The 20,427-nt window shown below is 42.8% G+C and overlaps 1 protein-coding gene across 3 annotated transcripts in view; it reads right to left on the reverse strand.

Moving 5' to 3' along the window:
* Nucleotides 1-611: 611 nt before the first annotated feature.
* Nucleotides 612-20,427, reverse strand: part of FARP2 (FERM, ARH/RhoGEF and pleckstrin domain protein 2) — a 72,004-nt gene continuing 52,188 nt past the window's right edge. For 2 of the 3 annotated variants that reach the window (XM_034064323.1, XM_034064322.1), the window contains exons 14-27: nt 18,830-19,008; nt 14,872-14,961; nt 13,685-13,818; nt 12,621-12,702; nt 11,858-12,095; nt 10,693-10,823; nt 9,818-9,886; nt 9,349-9,438; nt 8,619-8,701; nt 7,168-7,286; nt 6,334-6,497; nt 3,972-4,079; nt 3,048-3,199; nt 612-2,306 (exon numbers count right to left, since the gene is read on the reverse strand). In XM_034064323.1, coding sequence (XP_033920214.1) covers nt 2,216-2,306; nt 3,048-3,199; nt 3,972-4,079; nt 6,334-6,497; nt 7,168-7,286; nt 8,619-8,701; nt 9,349-9,438; nt 9,818-9,886; nt 10,693-10,823; nt 11,858-12,095; nt 12,621-12,702; nt 13,685-13,818; nt 14,872-14,961; nt 18,830-19,008 — 1,730 coding nt within the window. In that variant the 3' untranslated portion in view covers nt 612-2,215. The other variant, XM_034064324.1, reaches the window with a different exon arrangement.

The following is a 20,427-nucleotide window of genomic DNA, read 5'->3' on the forward strand; positions in this document are numbered from 1 at the left end:
GCTGCTTTGCTTTGCATTTTTAGTCTTCCCCTGCATCTTCCTGCCTCATGTATGTCTGACAGTGCCTTGCAAGACATACTTGTTGAAGTATTTGTGCAAGGGGGGGAATATAGCAAAAGACAGATTACATTAGTCCTTTGCTGGTAACTAGATGAGCTTTAAGGTCCATTGCAACCCAAACCACCGCGTGATTCTATTAATTTCAGGCAGTGTTTGTGAGACCTGGAGCTGCTCCCCCAGCCCTGCCACCTCCTTCACATCATTCTGACCTGGTGCTCTCCCTCTGCTGCTTGATGCTGCGTGAACTGCAGACCACAGTCCTGCTGAGTAACCTGAACACTCTAAAAAGACAGGATTTCAAATCCTGGTACTAGAAAGCCCTGCTACTGTAGGTGAGGAAAGGTCCTGCTGACAGCCTCCACTATGTGACCATGACAAAACAACTGTCACTGTCCTCCAGGAAAACCACTGAATGCAAATACTCATTGATCAAGTGTGAAACCTTTTCCCTTGATCCTGAGGTAAAGCAATGCTTCTGTATAGACACCATACATCCTCCCATGATTCTGGCCATGGATAGGGATGATGGGCCCAGGAATAAGAGGCTGAGAGAGTTTTATACCAAGATGCTATTTACTTCCAACAGTCATATTCAGCTGCATTATAACATATCTAAGCAATCCACATGTATACACCTACAGCAATTAATAACATTTTTAAAAAGACACTAATAAATTAGGTACATTTAACTTACATGGGACAATGGTCATTGTGACAGTGGTGGACAAGGCTGGATCTGATCTTCTCTAGCATGTGAATGCCAAGTGAGCAGTCTGGAAAATCCCTCTGGAACCCACAGTCCTCATCCCACACATGTTAGACCATAACCTGAAACAGCCTTGGAGAATGCACATGCTGGCCTCTGTAGTTCCTGTTCTCACAGCATCTCCACATTCCTCCATCCTCCCAACATGCAACACTTTTCTTTGACTGCACCATTGCATTGTTCCTTCGAGTATGCAAATACTTTTCTAATACAAAAGCGGAGTCCCTAGAGCCCATCAAAGCCACATCCAACAGCACTTTGTGGCACTTTGCTTATTTCAGTCCTGTGGAGGCAACCAAATGTAACAGCTTCACAAAACTAGAACCAACTGCAAACATTTCAGATTTGATACAGAGATTTAATAAGAGTCCACAGACACTAATGCGCCATCTGGAATCCAGTGACTTTCACACCTTCATGAGAAACAGAAGATGGATCCTGCCCCAGATTTAAAGGTAGGAATAGGGATTTTCAGGAGTCTTTGCGTGACACAAGCACTAGTAAGTGACTTTCAGAGAATCTTGTTCTCCTGTATTGCTTTAATGCCTTGAAAACATCACCTGCATCAGGGTGGAGAGCGTGTTCGTCATCCCATGGCTTAAGTAATGCCTGCTACAGGATAAAGAAACTCTGGAGATGTAAAATGAGAATAGTGACTGACCCTCTCAGCATAGAATCATTGTAGAGTTCAGAGGAAAAACTATCACCCTCCTGTACCTACCCACAGTATAGCAAAACCTCAACAGCTCAGCAGAGGTTCATTCCTCCCACTTCCCATGGAAAACTGCTGCTATGGCAGTTGCCGAAGAGCAGAGTTGTTCTATGAGAGCTGCAGTTTCTCATCGACATGGGCAGTGTTTAAGCTAATACGTCTGTGGGTCCCGTTAGTCTGAGCCAACTGTGCCAGCAGGCTGACATGAACAGCAGCAGTACAGCCAACCATGCCAAGCATCAGGGGAAAGGGAACTTCTGGGAGCCAGCAAGCGCTGGCATCAGCAGCTGCAAGCCAACTGCAGCACTGACAGCCGCTATTTTTCTCCCATATATGCTGGCCATCCAGTCAAAAAGTAAAACCAAGAGGCATGTGCCTTCAAGGCAGGCAAGGGTGTTACTGTACAGGTACAACTGGAATAATAAACCTTCCGTGATGTGTGCACACTGAAGCTCTGCAGTTGTTAGGTTCTCTCTTAGGTTCACCTGGAGCAGACCTGACCCTCTTCCATACCATTGGTAGTGGATGTGATCACCACCTGTAACTCCTTCAACTCCCACTTTCCATACCAGGTAGAAATGAACCTCCTGGTTCTTTGCTTTATCAGCTCCAGAGACTCCTGTTTCCATCTGCCTCTTTTGTTGATGTTTACACCAGAGATCCAGCTTTGCCCCACATCAGTCTGTGTGACTGTCCTTCTCATCCTTTGGAAGCAGCAGGCTCGACCTGGCTGGAGAGCTGGTGGCTCTCTTGATCACCTCCATCCACCTGGCAAGAAAGGACATCAGAAAGGCTCAGCCCCTCACTCACAGATGCATCATCTCTTCCTTCTGTTATGAGCTGTACCCCTTTCACCAAACACCACAAACATCCACTTTTCCACCTTTCTTTTACAAGTCTTTTATGAAATTAACTCGTCAAATGAATAGCTTGAGATGTGGTAAATACACTGTGGAACATGGCTGCCTGTCCTAGTAACAGCTCTGCAGTGCTTTGAGCTCCAGAGAGCTCTTGTAAGAGCACACTGTAATCTCCTGTAGTGTACCTCCATTGTGAATTAGACAATCTCTCCCTGAAATCAATGAGACCAATGGATTAAAAAGCACTACCCTGCTCAGACAGCTGATACATACATTGCTTATGAAGGTGTGATGCTCTCCCAAGGAAGGGAGAAGTACGTGCCACCTTCTCCATAAAAGCACACTCCAAACCAGCCAATACTCCCCTGCATGGCAGGACACAGTGCAAGGGTTTTCAACAACCAATATAACAGCAAAGCCTTGTACATGATGTATTTGAAACATGATTCACTTTGGACCATGTGTGGAAGCCCTAACAGTGCTGCTAAACATTGTTACAGGGAAGGTAAAGTGAAAAGCAGCACTGTGCATGTTGCTCTCAGCCTTGTGTTACAACTCCTGTTTTCAGGAGGAAAGAGTTGGATGGTGAACCAGTGAGTTAACAGTATATTATCATATACATAGACAGACAGAGAAAGCCAAAAATTACCTCTCAAAGGTGTATTTGCTCTCAGCCCTGAAGAAATACACATGGGACTTGAACTGCAGCTTGAAGACATAATCCTTCTGAATACCATCTGCCTCCACAGGAGCACTGACTGCATAGCCAAGCAGTGGGAGACTGGCCAAGGGATAATCGTCCTGGAACAGCCCAACAGCCCAGCCCTTAGTGCAAGGCATCCCCCGCCACCCAGCTCGTCCCAGCCTGCACTCACTCTTGTGTATCGTACAGCTAATACCTTTGTATTATTTAGGAGAAAACAGGAGGAGAAGCAGCCTTTATCTTTTGCAAGGCCTCCAACAGCTTAAAATGAAACCTTCCCCCATTCCTTTCACTGTTTTTATAGTGATTTGCTTCTATTCCCCTGCCTGCTGCTGCCTCCCGGGCTCCCCCTTCCTCCTTCACTCCCTCTCTCTGGAACTCCAAGCACAGATCTGACACAGAAGGTAAAATATCCCTCCCAAAAGAAATGTGCCCTCAAGGCAAGAAACCTGGATAAAATAAACACAGTTTATTGGGTTAATAAAAGGAAGAGGCACCAGCTGCACTGCAGCACAGTTCATTACAAAGCAGGCACTGACTGCACCCCGGGCAGGAAAATCCCTGATGCCTGTTTAATTGTGCTAAGCCCAGCAGGGAGAGAAATGGACAAAACACTGATGATTCCCTCACCTCCATTAGTCACTGCATGAGGTGACATTTTCTCTCTCACCCACAGAAGGTCAGCACCATCAACAGAATTGGAAATCAGAGAATCATTGACTGGTTTGGTTGGAAGAGATCTTAAAGCTCATCCAGTTCCAACCCCCCTGCCATGGGCAGAAACACCTTCCACTAGACCAGATTCCTCCAAGCCCCGTCCAACCTGGCCTTGAACACTGCCAGGGATGGGGCAGCCACCGACTTGCTCACCTGGTGTGTTTTGTAGAAGAACAAGCAGAAGTTGGTGAAGACGACCCACAGTTTCTGCCAGCCGTTGCTGTTCTTGAACTTCCTCAGCAAGTATCCAGAGAGCTGGTTCTAGCAGAGAATGAAAACTCCTGTGAAACCATGGGCCACTTGTCCTTCAGAAAAAGACAGCAGCTGCCACAGATAAAAAGCTTGAGGCTCCTACAACTGCTCCTGCACTCGCTCCCCTGTTGTGAAAGGCTTCCCAGATATTTCACTTGGCAACTGAGTGACTGTACCTTCAGTTCACTAGTGCACAACTAACTTCTTATAAACCAGGCAGTGATTTCTCTTCTTTAACAGCAAGTTCTCCTTTATGTTTAAGTTCTTGCTGTATCTCAGCACAATGTCAGGAGGGTGCTGCACCAACTCATCTGTCCTCTCCTTTGTGGTCAGGGGAACGGTGACAGCCCGGAGGGTGTCCATCCCTTTAGCCACCCTGTTTTATGCGCAGAAAACCCACATAGAGCACACTGAATGAGAAGGAAAATTAAGCAGAAGAGGAAACAGAGGGTGCCATGTGGCAGCTGTGCAAAGCCAAGCCCAGCGTGGTAAGCAGGCTGCAGGGAAGTTGGGCACTGCTGGCTTACAGTCAGTCACCCAGTGCTTGTGCAGTGGGCTAAGGAAACCTATGGCATGGAATGACAGCAAATGGATTTTCTAATTAGAGAAGACAGGATATGCAGTAGATTTATACACAGAGAACAATTTGGGGAAGCATAAACAGGAGGAAATACTGTATCAAAGATGTAACTCCGCTGCTGTGACATCCTCACACCAGCATATGTGGGCTCACTGAGCAATTCCAAACTGCGCAGCAGTACATTTTCCTTGGCATCTCATGGCTCCTCCCCACCAGCACAGAACTTGACAGGCATTTTACCTGGATCATGCACAGGTAATCAGACAGGGATAGGCTCTGGTTCCGGTACCAACAAACATGGGTGATTGTGTTGGGACGTTGGGCCTGACCCAGCAAATAGCGAGGAGGAAGCTCTGGAGAAACAGCAAGAGAGCAGAAAACTGAGCAGAGAAAAGGGGGAGAGAAAGAAAAACAGAGCGTTAGGATAAGAGAAGTGATGCAAGAAAGGCATCTGTTAAAGGAAAATGGATTGTGAAAAATAAAAGATGGATTAGAACATGGAACAGACCAAGGCGAGATGGAGCTGCAAGAACTCACACGTTTAATCCCAGAGTCTGTAGCAGGGTTGTCTCATTATCCAGGTACAGAACAGTAAGATGGTGCCTTTCACAAGGGTATCAGCAGGGAGAGGAAGGCCTGTTCCCTCCAATAGAAACCACTTTCTCTGCCAGCTAAAGCACCCAACTTCTGTATCCTAAGCCAAGCCCTAGGACCTCTTTAACTGAGCCAATAGATATGCTTTCTACATCATGAAAACCCAGGAGCTTCAGTGCCTGACTTTTAACTCCTTCCATTAAATAAAAAGTGCCTTAACAAGAGGCCAGGGAAGGTAGAAAGGTACAAATAGAAGGATGCAGCGCCCTGCCCCATTACTGTTTGTCTAGTTAGTGACCTCCTTTTTCTTTTCATGGTATTTAGGGTCCTTCCCACTTCCGGAAGTCTTCCAAGCATTCCAGCCTCCAGGAATGAGTCCTACCCAATTGACCTTGCCAAACTGCCACCTGAAGTGAAACTGCAGTTCTGGTGCAACCAGTGCCCTGCATAAGGAGTGCTGAACAGACATCTCTCTTGAAATCTGTAGGATTCAGTGTGAAAACATGCCAGCAGGGTGCCATGAAGCCATGCTGAGTGGTAAGACCCATGGTAACAGCAGATTAGCAGATACATATTAAGTCTCTGTTCAGCACAACACAACACTGCTATAAAATGGCACTTTCTAATGTTTGCTGCTCACCCCTGCCAGTGAGGGGAGGTCAGAGAAGTGAGATTCTCTTCTTAATTCTAGATGTAGCAGAATAGCTATAACCAGACCTCAGTAGAGCAGAGTCAATCTCTAAAGGAATCTAAAAGGAGTCAATCTCTAAAGGATCTTTAAGTAAGTAACTTATCCTGCAGCAAGGATGATGAAACCCAAAGGAACAAGTCAGTCCTAGGATAGCCTGGATTTCCTCTAATATTTGACTCCTTTAGTGCCTCTGTCGAAGCAAAACCCTGCTGCAAGGAGACAGGAGCATGTGCATGCAGACACAGACATGCAATCATGCAGTGGCCTTTTAATAGCCCATGCTCTCCCATGGATGCAGAGATGCTGATAAGGCAAAATGAGAGATGGAGTGGAGGATGAGCAGTGGCTGAGAGAGCCAGGATGGACAGTGAGATGTGAGAGCTGCTCCCTGCAGGTACCTCAACAGCCACACTGTGGTCAGTCATGGAGACGCTCGTGTTGCGGTACCAGCACACGTGCATGGTTGTGTTGGCACGGTGGTGGCTCTGCCTGTCCAAGGAGCTACGAGAAGAGTGTGTGTCATCTTCGGATTCCTGTTCTAGAGAGACCTCATCAGAGGATCCTGGGGGAGGAGAATTCAGTACTGGTTTAAGAAAACTGTGCAATACAAAGAGTAAGAGAAGCAGGGATTCCTGAGGAAAAAAAAACTATTTTAGTTCCTGTGGTCCAGGTTTAAAATACATAAACTTGGTTACACAGCTCCAAAAGACCACTCTGAACAGACTGTTCTGGCTTTCATTACTCAGCTCTGCTTGGGGCAGCTGTCTCAATACTGTACAAAACAAACAAACCTCCCCTCCCCATTTCATCTCCAGTTAATCCTTACTAAGGAATAGGAAGAAGTGGTACAAGAAGGTATACAACATGTTTCAACACATCCATAACAACACCAGAGACAGGCACAAGAATGCTGATCTCCAAACCTACCCCGTTTCTGGGCAAGAAAATGTACTACATCTTTAAATTGAGACAAATCTATGTAAGAGATGAATAAAGGACATTTAAAAATCAACAACTCTGTAACAGGAGCATCTCTGCTGCATTGAAAGTTACCAGGAACATCAGTCTATGAAGACAAGCATATTTCTTTTGATTAAAACAAAAACACAATTAACTCCCAATTACCATACAAATTATAAACCCACACCATCCACGTAATTGAGTTCACAACAGGAAAGATGAAAAGTCCACGACAACTGATGCTTTTCAAGAAGGCAGAGAACAGCACTTACTGTTGGAGCGATTGCATACTGAGTTCTCCAGAAGCATGTCAGATTTCTCAGTAGATTTCTTGGCCATTTCAATTGCCATGTTTAGGTCTTCCATCCACTTCCCCATCTCCAGGCGGGTACTGCAAGATGAACAGTGCAAATGGAGATCACCTCAGCCTGGAGCCGTGACAGAGTGCTAGAGTGCTGATGGAAGGCACAAATCACTGCCCACGACAAGGAGCAGCCCCTTTCCATTAAACAATTGAAAATAAAATACAAATTCCTCCAATGCATGAGCTTTCCATATAGGAATCTGTCCTCATACAGCCTTCACCTCTACATTCAGGCCTTGAAACAAGACTAAAATAACCATTTAAAGCTTGGACTTTACAGCAAAGAGAACAGATAGCCAAAGGGTCACATATTCTTCTCTGGAACTATCAGCCTCAGAAAAGGAATTACACGGCCTAAGGTATCACTGTTCTTCATACAGACAGCTTCATAACTGATGGGTTATTTCAAACATGCAATATTGTTTTCACTCCAAAAAGCATTTTGAAGATGGGTGGCATGACCATCCTGGAAATTATTTTTTTCAAGGATAAGAGGCAACCTGAAAGACAGTACAGCTTTTAAAGGGGACATAAGATTTATCACCTGGTATCTTAACCCCACATAGTTTCCATTACAAGTTCCATGGCTCAAGCCATGATTATGTTGTAAGAGCTTTACAGGTCAAATATATGTATCTATATTCATTGGTATGCAGCAGCATAAGATTTTCCTTTAGAAATGGCCACAGCATTTCTTTTTTACCTCTGGCTACATTCCCTGTGTGCACAACTGCTGTTTGAAGTGCTACATGTAGTTACATGCTCTCATGTTTGCTGATCCTGAGACAATAGGCATAGTAGACATCCTAAGTATATTTCAGGTATAAAGTAATAAAAGGCACTGAACTCACAGCCCAGGGACAAGTTACACTGAAAATGAGTCAGTTTTTTTCTCTAAATCAGCCTTTAATTTTATCTCTTCCTCCCCAGCTTCCTTTGTGAGATCCATGTGGGAGCTCTCCCCTCTTGATATCCATCAGCATCTTCTTGATTTTAGATCTTTTTAGGTCTCTCAAATATTTGTGTTTAGATTTCGTTTTGTCTCCTGCTTTATATCAGTTGCTTAAAGGGCTGTACTGGTAACTGGCTAACTAGAAAACAACACAATGGCAGTAACAATACAAATGTTATTTGCTGCTGCTGTGTGCTTAGTAACACCGTTCTGTGAGGTAACTTATTTGTTCCCAAAACACAACACTGATAAAGGAGTTGTGAAGCATCTTGTGTTTGTTTTGAAATCATGCTTTCCAGAAGATGCACAAAACACCCCCTGGCTCTGCACCAAACAATTGAAAAGCAATTCCTTGGAGGATGTATCTATCAAACCTACAGGCAACCGAGGAAAAGAAATGTTGTTACCTTGCTGCCACCACTATGGTTTTTTGCGCTGAATAGATGGTGAAGCAGTGTGGGACAGCCCATTCATTCTCACTCTCCTCCACCTGCACAAAAATAAAAGGTTTTTCTCATCACTGCTTGGTAGACTGACAAACACTAAACCTGTCCTCCTCGGCTAGCTAGGAATTTGAGTTAAACACAATTACAACCTGGTTGTGGTAAGTGCAAACAGCTACGTTTTTATGAATACCACCTATTTCAAGTCTAATTTGGCTCTCTATGAAAATCTAAAATGTGTGTTTCTACTGCGGCAGCTCTAGCAGCACACCATCACATCCAACAGGGGAAGAGGGTTCTGAGCAGGATTCAGCTTATTACTTACCGGTGGGTCAAGCACTATCAGCTGCAAATCAAACACAGAAAGAACAGTCCCATTAGAATAGGGGGGGTGGTCAGACAGGAGGACTGATTAGATGCCTAGGTGTGTGTACAGGGAGAAAATGCCAGGACAAATCTCTATTTCCAGATCAGCCTCTTTCAGCTGAAAGTGAATGGTCAAGAGTGTGCTCCAGCTGTTTTGTTAAGGATGGAAGGAACAAGCTTACTGCCTGCAGACGAGTGTTTGACACACAGGCTGCTGTCACTGGCCTGGGAGCAGTTCATGGCTTTAGATCTCATGCCCTGAAAGAATGCCTCAACCTGCTTCAAGGTGAATTTCCCTAATGTTATGATGCAACTTGAAAGCACTTACCAACATGCCATGCAGAGGAAGATGTCCATGAATTTTGAACTGATTTGTCCCTGTAACCCCTTTGCTTGTGTACAGTAACATATCCGAGAACTGAAAAAGGCAGGAAGAATACAATCAGTGCTCTGGAGACAGCAGGCAGGGCCAAGTGTTTTTGGTATCTTTTTAAACAATCTGTTGCTTAAAGGCCACTGTAAACACATGAAAAAACTCCTGACAACTGCCATTTCTCAGTCAGTTTGGCCCCATTTCCTTAAAGCCACTCTTTACTTGCAAGAGAAGCAATTAATCTGTAAAATTCCATTGAAACTACATGCCATTAAGGAAACCAGCTGCACAGACAGTGTTGTCACAATCTCACCCGCTCTAAAAATCCCTCAGAGTGAGCTGTTAGTTCTGATTGCTGATTTTCATCACACTTTCACAACAACTTTATCTTGAAGAGTTTGGGTTTATTGAAAGCAACACCCACCAGAAAGAACATCCGCTGCTGTAAACCTTTTTTAGTGAGCTTGTACAAGCAACCTTCCCGGATAAACTCCTGCCGTGGAAAATAAGAAGTTAGATAAAGCTTCATCTTTCTCAAACATAGAGAATTTTAATAGTTCTTTTTTTCATCCCAGAGTATACAGATGTTGATTGGTGCCCAGCAATGATCACTAGACAGATTTGTTAAATGCCAGATGACACCTTTCCTTCTGTTTTGTAACATGAATCAGCTCCTTGCTGCAGCCAGCATTTAAATCAATGAAGCAAGAGAAGGAAAAGGAGCAGAGTTCCTGTTGGACACTAGCAGTTCACCTATTACACTTACATCCCACTGCAGTGATTGCCATAGCATCCCAAAAACATACGCGACGCTCCTGTACTTATGCTCAGTATATCTATCAAAAACAGAGAAACAAAAAAACCAAGCAGGAACTAGACAAAGTACTAGAAAACGAGAGTCACTGATACCAGTTTTGCTCAGGGATGTGGCTCTCACCATCATTATGTTCTCCCTGCAGTCTCAGCCCACAGACAGAGATTGCACCAGACAGACAGAAGCTGACCTGGCAGTGGATTTCCTATAGAGTACATGACATACTGCTTCCCACCCAAACACAGAGCACGGTACCCCAGTGTACCCAGTATCTGCAGCACTGGAAACACAAAACTATAGCCAGAGTCTAAGCAGAAGCATTTTTGATCTATTCCCTAGGCCGTCAAGACCTTCATGGGACCTACTATGAAGACAATTATATAAAGCCTTTAGAGTTGTTCCAGTGATGGCAAGTACACCATTCAAAGGCACTTCCTTGGACATAAAAATAATAAAAGCTCTGGTGACTATGCAAAGGTACTTACTCTACCAGGTGCTGTGAGATTATCTATACCAATCAAATCATGCTGCAGCTCTGTGAGCTTCTGGAAATTCTCCAGGCGAATGAGACTGTGCTGCAGCTGAGACGTCATTTCTGTGACTTCCTTCAGTGCATCTATAAAGAAAATGGCACCGAGGGGATCAGAACAGAGCAGGCAAACGCAGGGCACCAATTTTATCCCTGGAAAACTGAATCTGAAATTTATAGCCAGGTTTAGAATAGGACAGAATAGTTTGGAAAGGACCTACTGCCAACTTCTTAAAGCATGTTTTATAGCCACCTAGGGGCAAAATGGAGACCAGCAATCAACTTCATAGGGCTCCTATGCTTCTCATATGCTTTTTCCTATGCTTACTTACAAATGATGAAGAGTTCCTAAAAAACCTGCGCACACACACCCTGCTAAAAAAGGGGACAAGAAAAGGACTGATTTTCGGCTTTAGTTGAAATACTAAAGATTAAGATTAGCCATGAGAAAAGCAGTTCCTTGAATTTTCAAGGCTGAGCTGTCTGGTGCTCTGAGCAACCTGGTCTAGTGGAAAGATGCCCTGGCCTGTGGCATGGGACTTGGAACTGGATGATCTTTATGGTCCCTTCCAACCCAAACCAGTCTGGGATTCTGTGAATGCCAGAAAAAGCATTAATTCCATGCAAAGAGAACAGTCTATATGTAAGTTATCTTTTGCATTTTCCAAACCAGCAGTTAAGGCAAATTTCTATCTATTACAAAAAGCTTAGGAGCCCTGCACTGGAATATGGTAGGAGAGTAGGAAAACCTGGTACCAAATCCTTCAAGAAAAACAAAGTTAATTTTAAAACATAAGCTAAACATTATTTTTTTTTATTTTTTAAATTAAGCTGCCTCCTTCCAGTTTTCTGCTATTCTACTTGGTATATTCTAGTTGGGGGTTTTTTAGGATGTTTAAATTACAGTATTCACTAAGCAGTTGTGTTTTCAACAATCTAAATCAAAGTTCCTGTGTGTTCCATTAAGCTGCATGTGAGAGTTAGAGGTCATGAATGGAGAAAAAGCATTTACATTGAATTTGTAGATGTAATGCTTGTCTCTCCCAGGGTACAGGCAGAACTTTGTGTGTACATGGGAATCGGTTTCTGCCTAGCACGTATACAGCTGAGAGCTCACTCACTCCGGCAATCCGCGAAGTCCCGGTGCTCTGCTGTGTAGTGCTTGCAAAGCCTTCCCAGGATCAACTTGTAGTGCATCAGTCTCTGAATTGGTTTGAGCAGAAATGTGTTGAGCGGCAGGTAGCAAACCTTCTGAAGCTCAAACTCCTTATACACCATTTCCAGCTTCTTTAAGCGTTTTGTTGCTTTCTCCAGCTCTGTCAGGACCTCATCATGCTTCTGCAGATAACTGGTAAACTCCTGTTGAATCGTACAAAAAATTACTCGGGTCAAAGCAAAACACTAATATAATAAGAAAAAGCAACCACTCTTTGATGTTAATGGAATCATTACTCCACTACGACAGCACAAGTGTTAACTGTCCCATATGAAGGCACTCCAAGCGAAGGTGACCTCATTTCAGAAGAAGCTACTCTGCAGTTAAAAAAGTGTTTATACTTTGGATTAAACACCCTTATGAAACAGTGTCTCCACAGGGGTGAGTTCAAGCTCTGCAGAGGAGAGACAGCGAAGCTAATTCAATAATTCTTCTTTATCTTCTGCTGAACAGCCTTTTCTGAGGGTAAACATAGGTGGTTAGATAAGCAACAGTGGTATAACACCTTACAGTAAGTATTCATGGGGTTTTTTCTTGCTTATCAACAACAATTACTTGCAAGTCAGTTCAGGTTTAGTGGAAGTGCCAAGCCTCAAACCCTCATCACTGACCAAAAGAAAAACTGATTCAACATTCCCGAGAGTCCATTGTTTTAATTCTTTATCTACCTTCAGAGTACGCATATTCCTGAGCATGACATCTCCAATGCGTTGATAATCTCCTTTCACGTAAGCATTGGTTCTTCCTTCCCTGAAATACACATAAGGGGAAAAAATAAGGCAGTGCAGTACATGGGAGATCAAGAAATTTCGATTTTCTCCCACCACTTTCCCCTGTACTTCAAGACATAAACTTTAACAAACGCTTCCTGGGTATCTGTGCATTTGAAGGACTCCTTTAGTAAAATTAAGGGAAGCGGTACTAACATTAATGCCTCCACTATCCATTTTTAGCAACATAACATTCCCATCTCAGTGTTTGGGTTGAAAACCTGGTACAGAAATATAGAAGCTGCATGAAATAACAAACAAAGCCATGCTTAGAAAACTATGAATGGAACAGAAATGAACTTGTCTGAAACAAAAGTCTGTTTGGGAGTTTAACCTCTCAGACTTCTCAAAGGATATCATATCATGATCCCACCCACATTTATTTTCATTCATACTTTGTCAATGTTAACTACTCCCTTTTGAATGGCCATTGTATTCTAATACATTACATCAGGTCAGGATAAAGTAATACAAAGATTAAAAGACTGAAAATATGCTGTTCAAAATAAATTGTGCTGCAAGAACTGAACTCAAGTCTTAATTACAAAAGTGTTTCCTAGATTTCACCTGAAGATACATTAACCAGGTTTGAAAAACCACACATCTTTTTGGCCTTGTGTTTCTTCTCTTTTCTAAGGCTACAGAGACAACACCAGGTTATATTGATAGTTGGACTCAATGATCTTAAGAGTCTTTTTCAGTCTAAGTGATGATAAAAGCCTTAGTCTGGTTTACAATTCGTATGATTCTATGATATTATGTACAAGGCAGTAATTGAAAAATGGCCCCTGCAAAATGTATTCAGGACCTTTTAAAAAACTATAATGTACTGAAAGACATTTTCCTTGATTCCACTTACACAGAAATACCAGTTCAAAAAGAGATTAAGTACAGTTCTGAAGTGAGGACATAGGAAAAGGTCACCCAGCTCATTGCCCATGCACCACACTATTAATGCTTACCAGAGTGACAGCCTTTGCTCAATCTCCTTCAGAAAGCCTCGATGAAACTCATAAATTGGGTCTATGTTAGAGAAGAGCAATGTCATCAGGCCCTCTGGCATAGCGTTCTCCTTGATGACTGCGCTGCGAAACCACTGCCAGAAAAACCATACATGAGACACATTTCTCCACTGAAGAAATTAATTGCTACTATAAAAGTTCCTGCTCCTGCAGCAATGGGGGAGGAGAAAGTGTGTGCATAGGGAAACAGCAGGAAGGAAGGAGAAATATTAGGGAAGATGTAATTTGGAAAAGCTTAAAAGTCCTGTTCAAGTTATTCAGTAGCTAGAGACATCGTGTTGCATGTCACACACTGCACTTCGTTACTGCTTTCTGTTCCCTTTCTGGAAGGAATGAAAATATTTAAGAAAACCCCAAACCTCTGAGGTACCAGATGTTCCCCCATCTTTCAGGAGAAGTGTTGGGAAGCCTCTAGGAGGAATCTGAGAGAAATGATGCTCATTGAGCTAGCAGAGAATACCTCAGCTGAAGACATACAAAATTAAGGGACTCATGCTTCTCTTTGATCAAATTAAGACTAGAATTTATAGGAATGCAACAGTCAAAGTGTTCAAACCTGGACTACATGAACAAAGGCTTTTAAAGAAAGAGAGTTAGAAGCTAAAGCTCTCCTCCCAACAAGGATTTACTTTTCCATTCTGGGTGAAAGGAAGGGAAAAGGAAGAGAAAGAAAAAGAAGCAATAAAGAAAGACAAAACTCCTCAAAGCCCTAAGGATCATTAACACCCTCTGGAATTGCCATCTGCTTTCACAATCTGAAGGGACAAAGACAACAGCTCCCCAAGGAATTCTGCAGAGCTGGTAGACAGATTACAAGCACAATTGACAGCAATGACTATCGTTGAAGTTGGATGCAAAACATATTTGCACGTTTGCATCCTTGTTCACAATTATCCAAGTAGAAGTTTGCCTAGACATCAAAATGACACCTGATGTAGCTGCTGGAGCTAACCATGGAAGTCCAGAGAAGGTACTGCTCCCCTACGCGAGGGCCTATGTAACAAGGAAGTTAACAGCTACATAGCTCATCCTTCTGATATCTGGAAGGAATTCCAAGTTTCCCCCAGTTAACAATTACAAATCTGTTAAGAAAAGGAAAATCATTAAAGAATGTTAAGCCCCCTTACCACTGTAATAACTTCCAGATCCTTTAAGTACGTCCGTTCTGTAGCAAGAATCTCCTTTGCTATGAAGTATGCCTTGTCAGCTGGGCAGCGCTGGATAGAACACACAGTAATCAATCAAGTATTAAAACACAAATGTTCTATTTATTACTAAGCACAAGCTCAAACATTACATACATTTCCCTTTGCAGTGTGCAAATGCAGCAGCTGATTACTAACAGGGCATCTCTGTATTCAGTATCATATTCTCCAATACTGACTTTACTATAAAGTATTATTTATATTACAAGATAATGAAAAAAAATGTTCAACTATATATCTGTTACATGAACTTTCAAAAATCAAGGAAGCACCTTATAAAAATATGGAGACAGTTATTCCAGTCTTCCTAGGTTTTAAATAATTCCCTAATCAAACGAGGTACAGCAGATTGGCAATACAGTCCTTTTCCAAAATTATTCTATTTCCACTTACAGCTTTCACTCAAACCCTTTGAAGATGGTAATAATTAGCTAAGAAAACACAAAAAACAATTGCAGGCTCCAGGGCTGCTATTTAAAGAAAAGACAGAATGGACATGGAAGCACAAAGGAAGGAAAAAGTGAACAGGGATGTTCTGCAGCTGCAATGAACCAAAAGCAGAGCTAGCCTGAAAACATACATTATGAAAACAACAGCAAAATAAATCACATAACTAATACTAAGGAACCAATCACATTTCAGGCTAAGATGCTGCTTAGTCCCTTCGGCGCACTACGCTGTGCTGCAGTTTTCTGCTGAACCCTTGCTTGGTGAAAATAAATGAGAGCAAACCCATTTGAGTTATGTCAGAATTTGGTATCCATCTTAGCTCTTCCTGAGAGTAACAAAGCTTTGACTTTTTTTAATCCCTTTTCCTTGTATGAACCAGGTTAATAAAGAATTCCCTTTTGAGAGATACTCCGAGATGCCCCCCAGCACTGTCAGCACAGCTACTCATTGCTTCCAAATCCTTCACTTCAATAATGTTCATGGAGAAGATGTTTTCCCGGTTGCTCAGTGATATATCCATTGAGTTCATCTTAGTCACATAGAATCCCTGGAGATGTATATCCTCAAAAAATTAATTTTGAGAAACTGCCTAGCCAGTTTCATCTTATTTCATGCTAGATTCCATGTCCCAACATCAGCACCCTCCCTAGAGGAACCAGAGGACGTACATGGACATTCTTAATTCTGTTCACACCATAGCCATCCTCTTAACTTTAATGTACCTGTCTCAGGTACATGGTGGAAGGAAAAGTCCTAACTCATCTCGGCTTCAGGTATTTTTTACATTTGCTTGAGCTATTTGCCTGACTGTAGTGTCATAAACCCTCAAAATGCTGTTTAACCTCAGTGGGCATCCTTCTCAAGCAGCCTCTTCCCAAGGGATAGGGACCGTCATTTTCCTGACCTCCCTGGAGGCAGATGACACAGCCATTTTATCTTGCTTACCCCCTTCCTCCTGCACACTTACCTATCCTGGAACACCCTGCTAATAAATCAACAGAACAACACACGCTAGCTTGGCTGGAACTTCAGAAGTCTCTTATATGATATGAGAATTATGGCTAATGGTATGTTTTTTGTGTAACACAGCTCTGTGTACACTGCCTCCTGGGCTCTGTGGAGGATAGTATAGTACACAATGCCCTTAAGGGACTAACTTCCATGGAAAACATAGTTTCCCAAGGCAAAGCAAAACTGGGTATGGAATCATCCACAGGCTGTGACAACAGATCACAGGAAGCCTTATCTCTGTAGCCACGGCAGAGATGATCCAGCTGCGAGCTCTGCACTGCATCACTGCACACATGCATATCTGCTCATTTCCTCTCCCAGCATCACCTCTCTCACCTGCCACTTTTTCATTTAAACAACTGCTTAAAGAGTTACTCTCAATTGATGTACATCATTCACTATATTCCTGAGAACTGTGGAAAAGACCCTGCCTGTCCCCAGTTCACACCTTGCCCTTTGATCCTCACCTGACTGATTTTTCCCCCTCAAAAACATTTTTCTGTATTGTTTCTTCCGTGAAAACATACAGTGTGAGGGCATGTGCAAATACACCATGCCCACAACCTCACACTTTCCATAGCTTGCACAGGCTATCTTTTTCATCTCCTTTGAGCACTTCTGCACATTTTCACTTTATTCTCCAACTGACTGCTTGAGGCACAGAGATGCTTTTCACCTCCCGAACTCTTCTTCCTTTCTCCTTCCCCACTGCATCACCCCTTCGGGTTTATTCCCTGAACTTCTTGCTGCTTTCTTAATTGCTCTCTGCTGAAATCTAAACACCCTTAATTTTCTTTTTTTCCAGTATTTCGCGTTCTAACTGAACCCCCTGTGCTGAGTCCTGGCAGCAGCTGCAAGGCAGACCCTGTACCAGAAGCACCAAGAAGTGGAAGGCTGTCACAGTATAACAGAGGCCCTGCCAAACACCTTCACTACTGGTCAGGCACAGCCAGAGGAAAGCAAATCAGCAAGTCCAAAGAAAACATTCCTACAGCCATAGCAGGCATCTAGGCAAATGTCCCCACTTGGAAAAACCAGTGTTTCAACATACTATGTACACACAATCCCACCTGGAAACCTTCAAACACTCTCCAGATGCAGCTCGCATCAAGCGAACTGCTTGTGTTAAGTGAAAAGCTCTATTTTGAACTCTTAAAGGCCAAAACCAAAGGATTATGAGACTAAGAAAGACCATCCTGCCTGCCTCGTACCCACGTTACAATGTCACAAAACTACTAAATCTGGAAATAAACAAACAAACAAAGAGTAAGTCCATGCACAGAAAACCTGCTCAACTTTTGACTTCAGCAGTGATAAAAATATCTCTGGGTGTGGGGAACTCTCAGAAAAAACAACAAAAAACCCCACACCAAAAAAGCCCAGCTTCTATGCACTTTCCAAGCAGATTGCTACAATCAACCTCCATTAGAAAAGGAGAGATTTACCAGTAAAATGAAAGAAAACAGTGACTTGAAAAGTAACAAAAAAATGCAGCTTTCTACAGCAACAGTAGCATCACAGCAGCATGGAGTAGAAAGTCCACATTGAAAGAGCTGAAGAGTTTACATGCAAATGCCCTGATTAATCAGGTGGAAATACAGTGGCATCACTACCCTCAAAATCAGTCCCCTATTACTAGAGCTATTGTTAAGATGTTTTCCTTGTGGAATAAAGCTGCAAAACTGCTGTGAAATTCGATCGGTTAAATTTAACCCATTTAACATCACTTTCTGCCTGGACTTGTTTAAGTTAATATACTGTATTCAAATGGGCATCAAAGCCTTAGAAGTCTCTGAAATGACCAAGCTTAAGACCAATTAAAAAAGTTCTCTTTCAAGATTCTTCTATAAATTCATTTCAGCCTGAATGAGAACTCAGGCTGCTGAAATATCACATTGGGCTTCAGCATTTAGGAGACACAATGCAGTCACTGCATGTATTTCCAGGTTATACCATCCCTGCTATAAGGATAAACAAGAGGAGGTATTTAAGAAAGAAAAATCACTGACAACTAACAGCAGAGTGATCTGTTAATGCTATAAGCTCTATCTCAAGAATTCTAAATGAGATAGGGAGGCTGAAAATTGGGGGTAGGTGGGTGTAAACAACCCACAGAGTTGGATTGTTTCCATCTCAACTCTCAGTTACTGGCTAAACTGTCCTCTCTCCTACAAGCATTTAAGCACACTGGTCCCAGCAGCAGAAGCCAAGACAAGACCTATGGCAAGACATCAGTGGAGATTCGCATTACAAGAGTGAGAAACACAGACTTGACCAAACCTTCAGCACTGGAGTTTTTAACACTAACGACCAAACACATCTGTTCTACTACAACATGTAATGCAATCAATAGTAAGTGACCAGCAAGCAGAGCTCCTCATCTAAAACCATTACCTTCCCTGTCACATTATTGTCTTACCTTACGTTTCATTTCATCATCCTCTTCTACCCTGGCACCACCAGCATCACTAAGGACAGGACTCAGAAGAGGAGATGAACCCTGGCCTGCTGCATTCGAGTTCACCTGAAATGTCGGGTTCAAGCCTAGGGGATTCTTCAGCACGAGGGAAGAGAGCTGAGAATGGTCCACTGGGAGGCCTGGTGGGAAGAAAAGAGGAAGATGGAGTGGAAAAGGAGAGAACACATAGTTATTGTTATCATTAATTGCAATCTCACATTATTAAAAGGCAAAAATAAAAAAAAAGAAAGAAGACATATACATCCAAAAACTGAAGCATGCATCTCAAAGTAAACTGAATGTTCCTTACAACCCAGCTGTTATCTGGCAGCACAGTAAGGGCAGACACCTTTACAAGCACATTTAAGGTAAAGGATAAACTGTTTAGTGTCTCAACAAAATGCTTACATTCCACTGGATTTTGTTGAGCAGCACCAGGGTTTGCAACATTGACTGCAACAATACTGCAATAACAAGAGCACGGCTTTTAATTTTTCTTTTAAAAAATCAGAATTACTTTTTCCTCCAGCAAAAAGCTGGGACAAATCATTCTGCTGCTTCTGCATTCCAGCAGGTAAAAGCTCATTATGAAAAATACATTCACAAATCTCCAAAATCATACAAATGGGAAAGGAAAATCTATAGCTATACAAAAAGGGAGCATGCAAGAGGTTTCATTCCTGGCTAAGTATTTGACCAAAATAATCTACTGATCTCAAAAGGAAAACAATTTTGCAGCACTGAGTATTAACTGGATGGACACAATCCTCTCACATGGCGCAACCTGTCCAAAGCAGGAGCAACCTGTCCTGCTTTGCTTTTGTTGATTGTCAATATTTTTTGTTATTATTTCATTTGTGGACCCTTTAGAGATTTCCAGCACCTAAGGTACTGTTACAGTGAATTTAAGCCTTGGAACAGTAGCTGCTCTCCTCTCTTCTGCAGACTTCCCTTGGGTGTTCATCGTGAAAATAACTTTTCAGGAATACCTGCTGCTTTCTGACCAAACGAAGGTGACAGACACTCCAGGTACTCCCACAATGCCCTCAGAATTCCTACCTAACCTCACCTATAGGTTTTTTTTCCTGATCTTCCCTACAATAAACAGACAAGCTTTGTCAGATTAGGCCACTGAATAGATACCAAGCACTTCAGTACCTACAGCTTTCACTACCCTGCTCAAACGCTCAGCCATGCTCACAACCTTCCCCAGCATGATTTTGTTGCATGCTACAAGCAGAAGCAAGGCCTAATCACCTGCCTGAATGAAACCCAGGAAAAATCAACAGTGATGCAAAACCTGCCAACTCATCATTTCCCAGACCAGCTACAAATCATTCCAAAAGGCTTTAAATGAAAAACAATTAATAATCGGCCCCTAAAGCTCTCCAGTATCTCCTGACACATTGACAGGGCATGTGTGCCGGAGGAGAAGGAGTTAGGAGCTGTTTGATTCCTTCCTGGCAGGAGCGGCTGCTGCTCTCTGGCTCAGGAAGCAAAACCACCGCAAGGCGCCGGCAGCTTGACAATGGCGAGGGAGCCCGAGTGCGTGTTTTCAC

The sequence above is a fragment of the Melopsittacus undulatus genome, chromosome 6, assembly GCF_012275295.1.
Source record: "Melopsittacus undulatus isolate bMelUnd1 chromosome 6, bMelUnd1.mat.Z, whole genome shotgun sequence".
Taxonomy (NCBI): domain Eukaryota; kingdom Metazoa; phylum Chordata; class Aves; order Psittaciformes; family Psittaculidae; genus Melopsittacus; species Melopsittacus undulatus.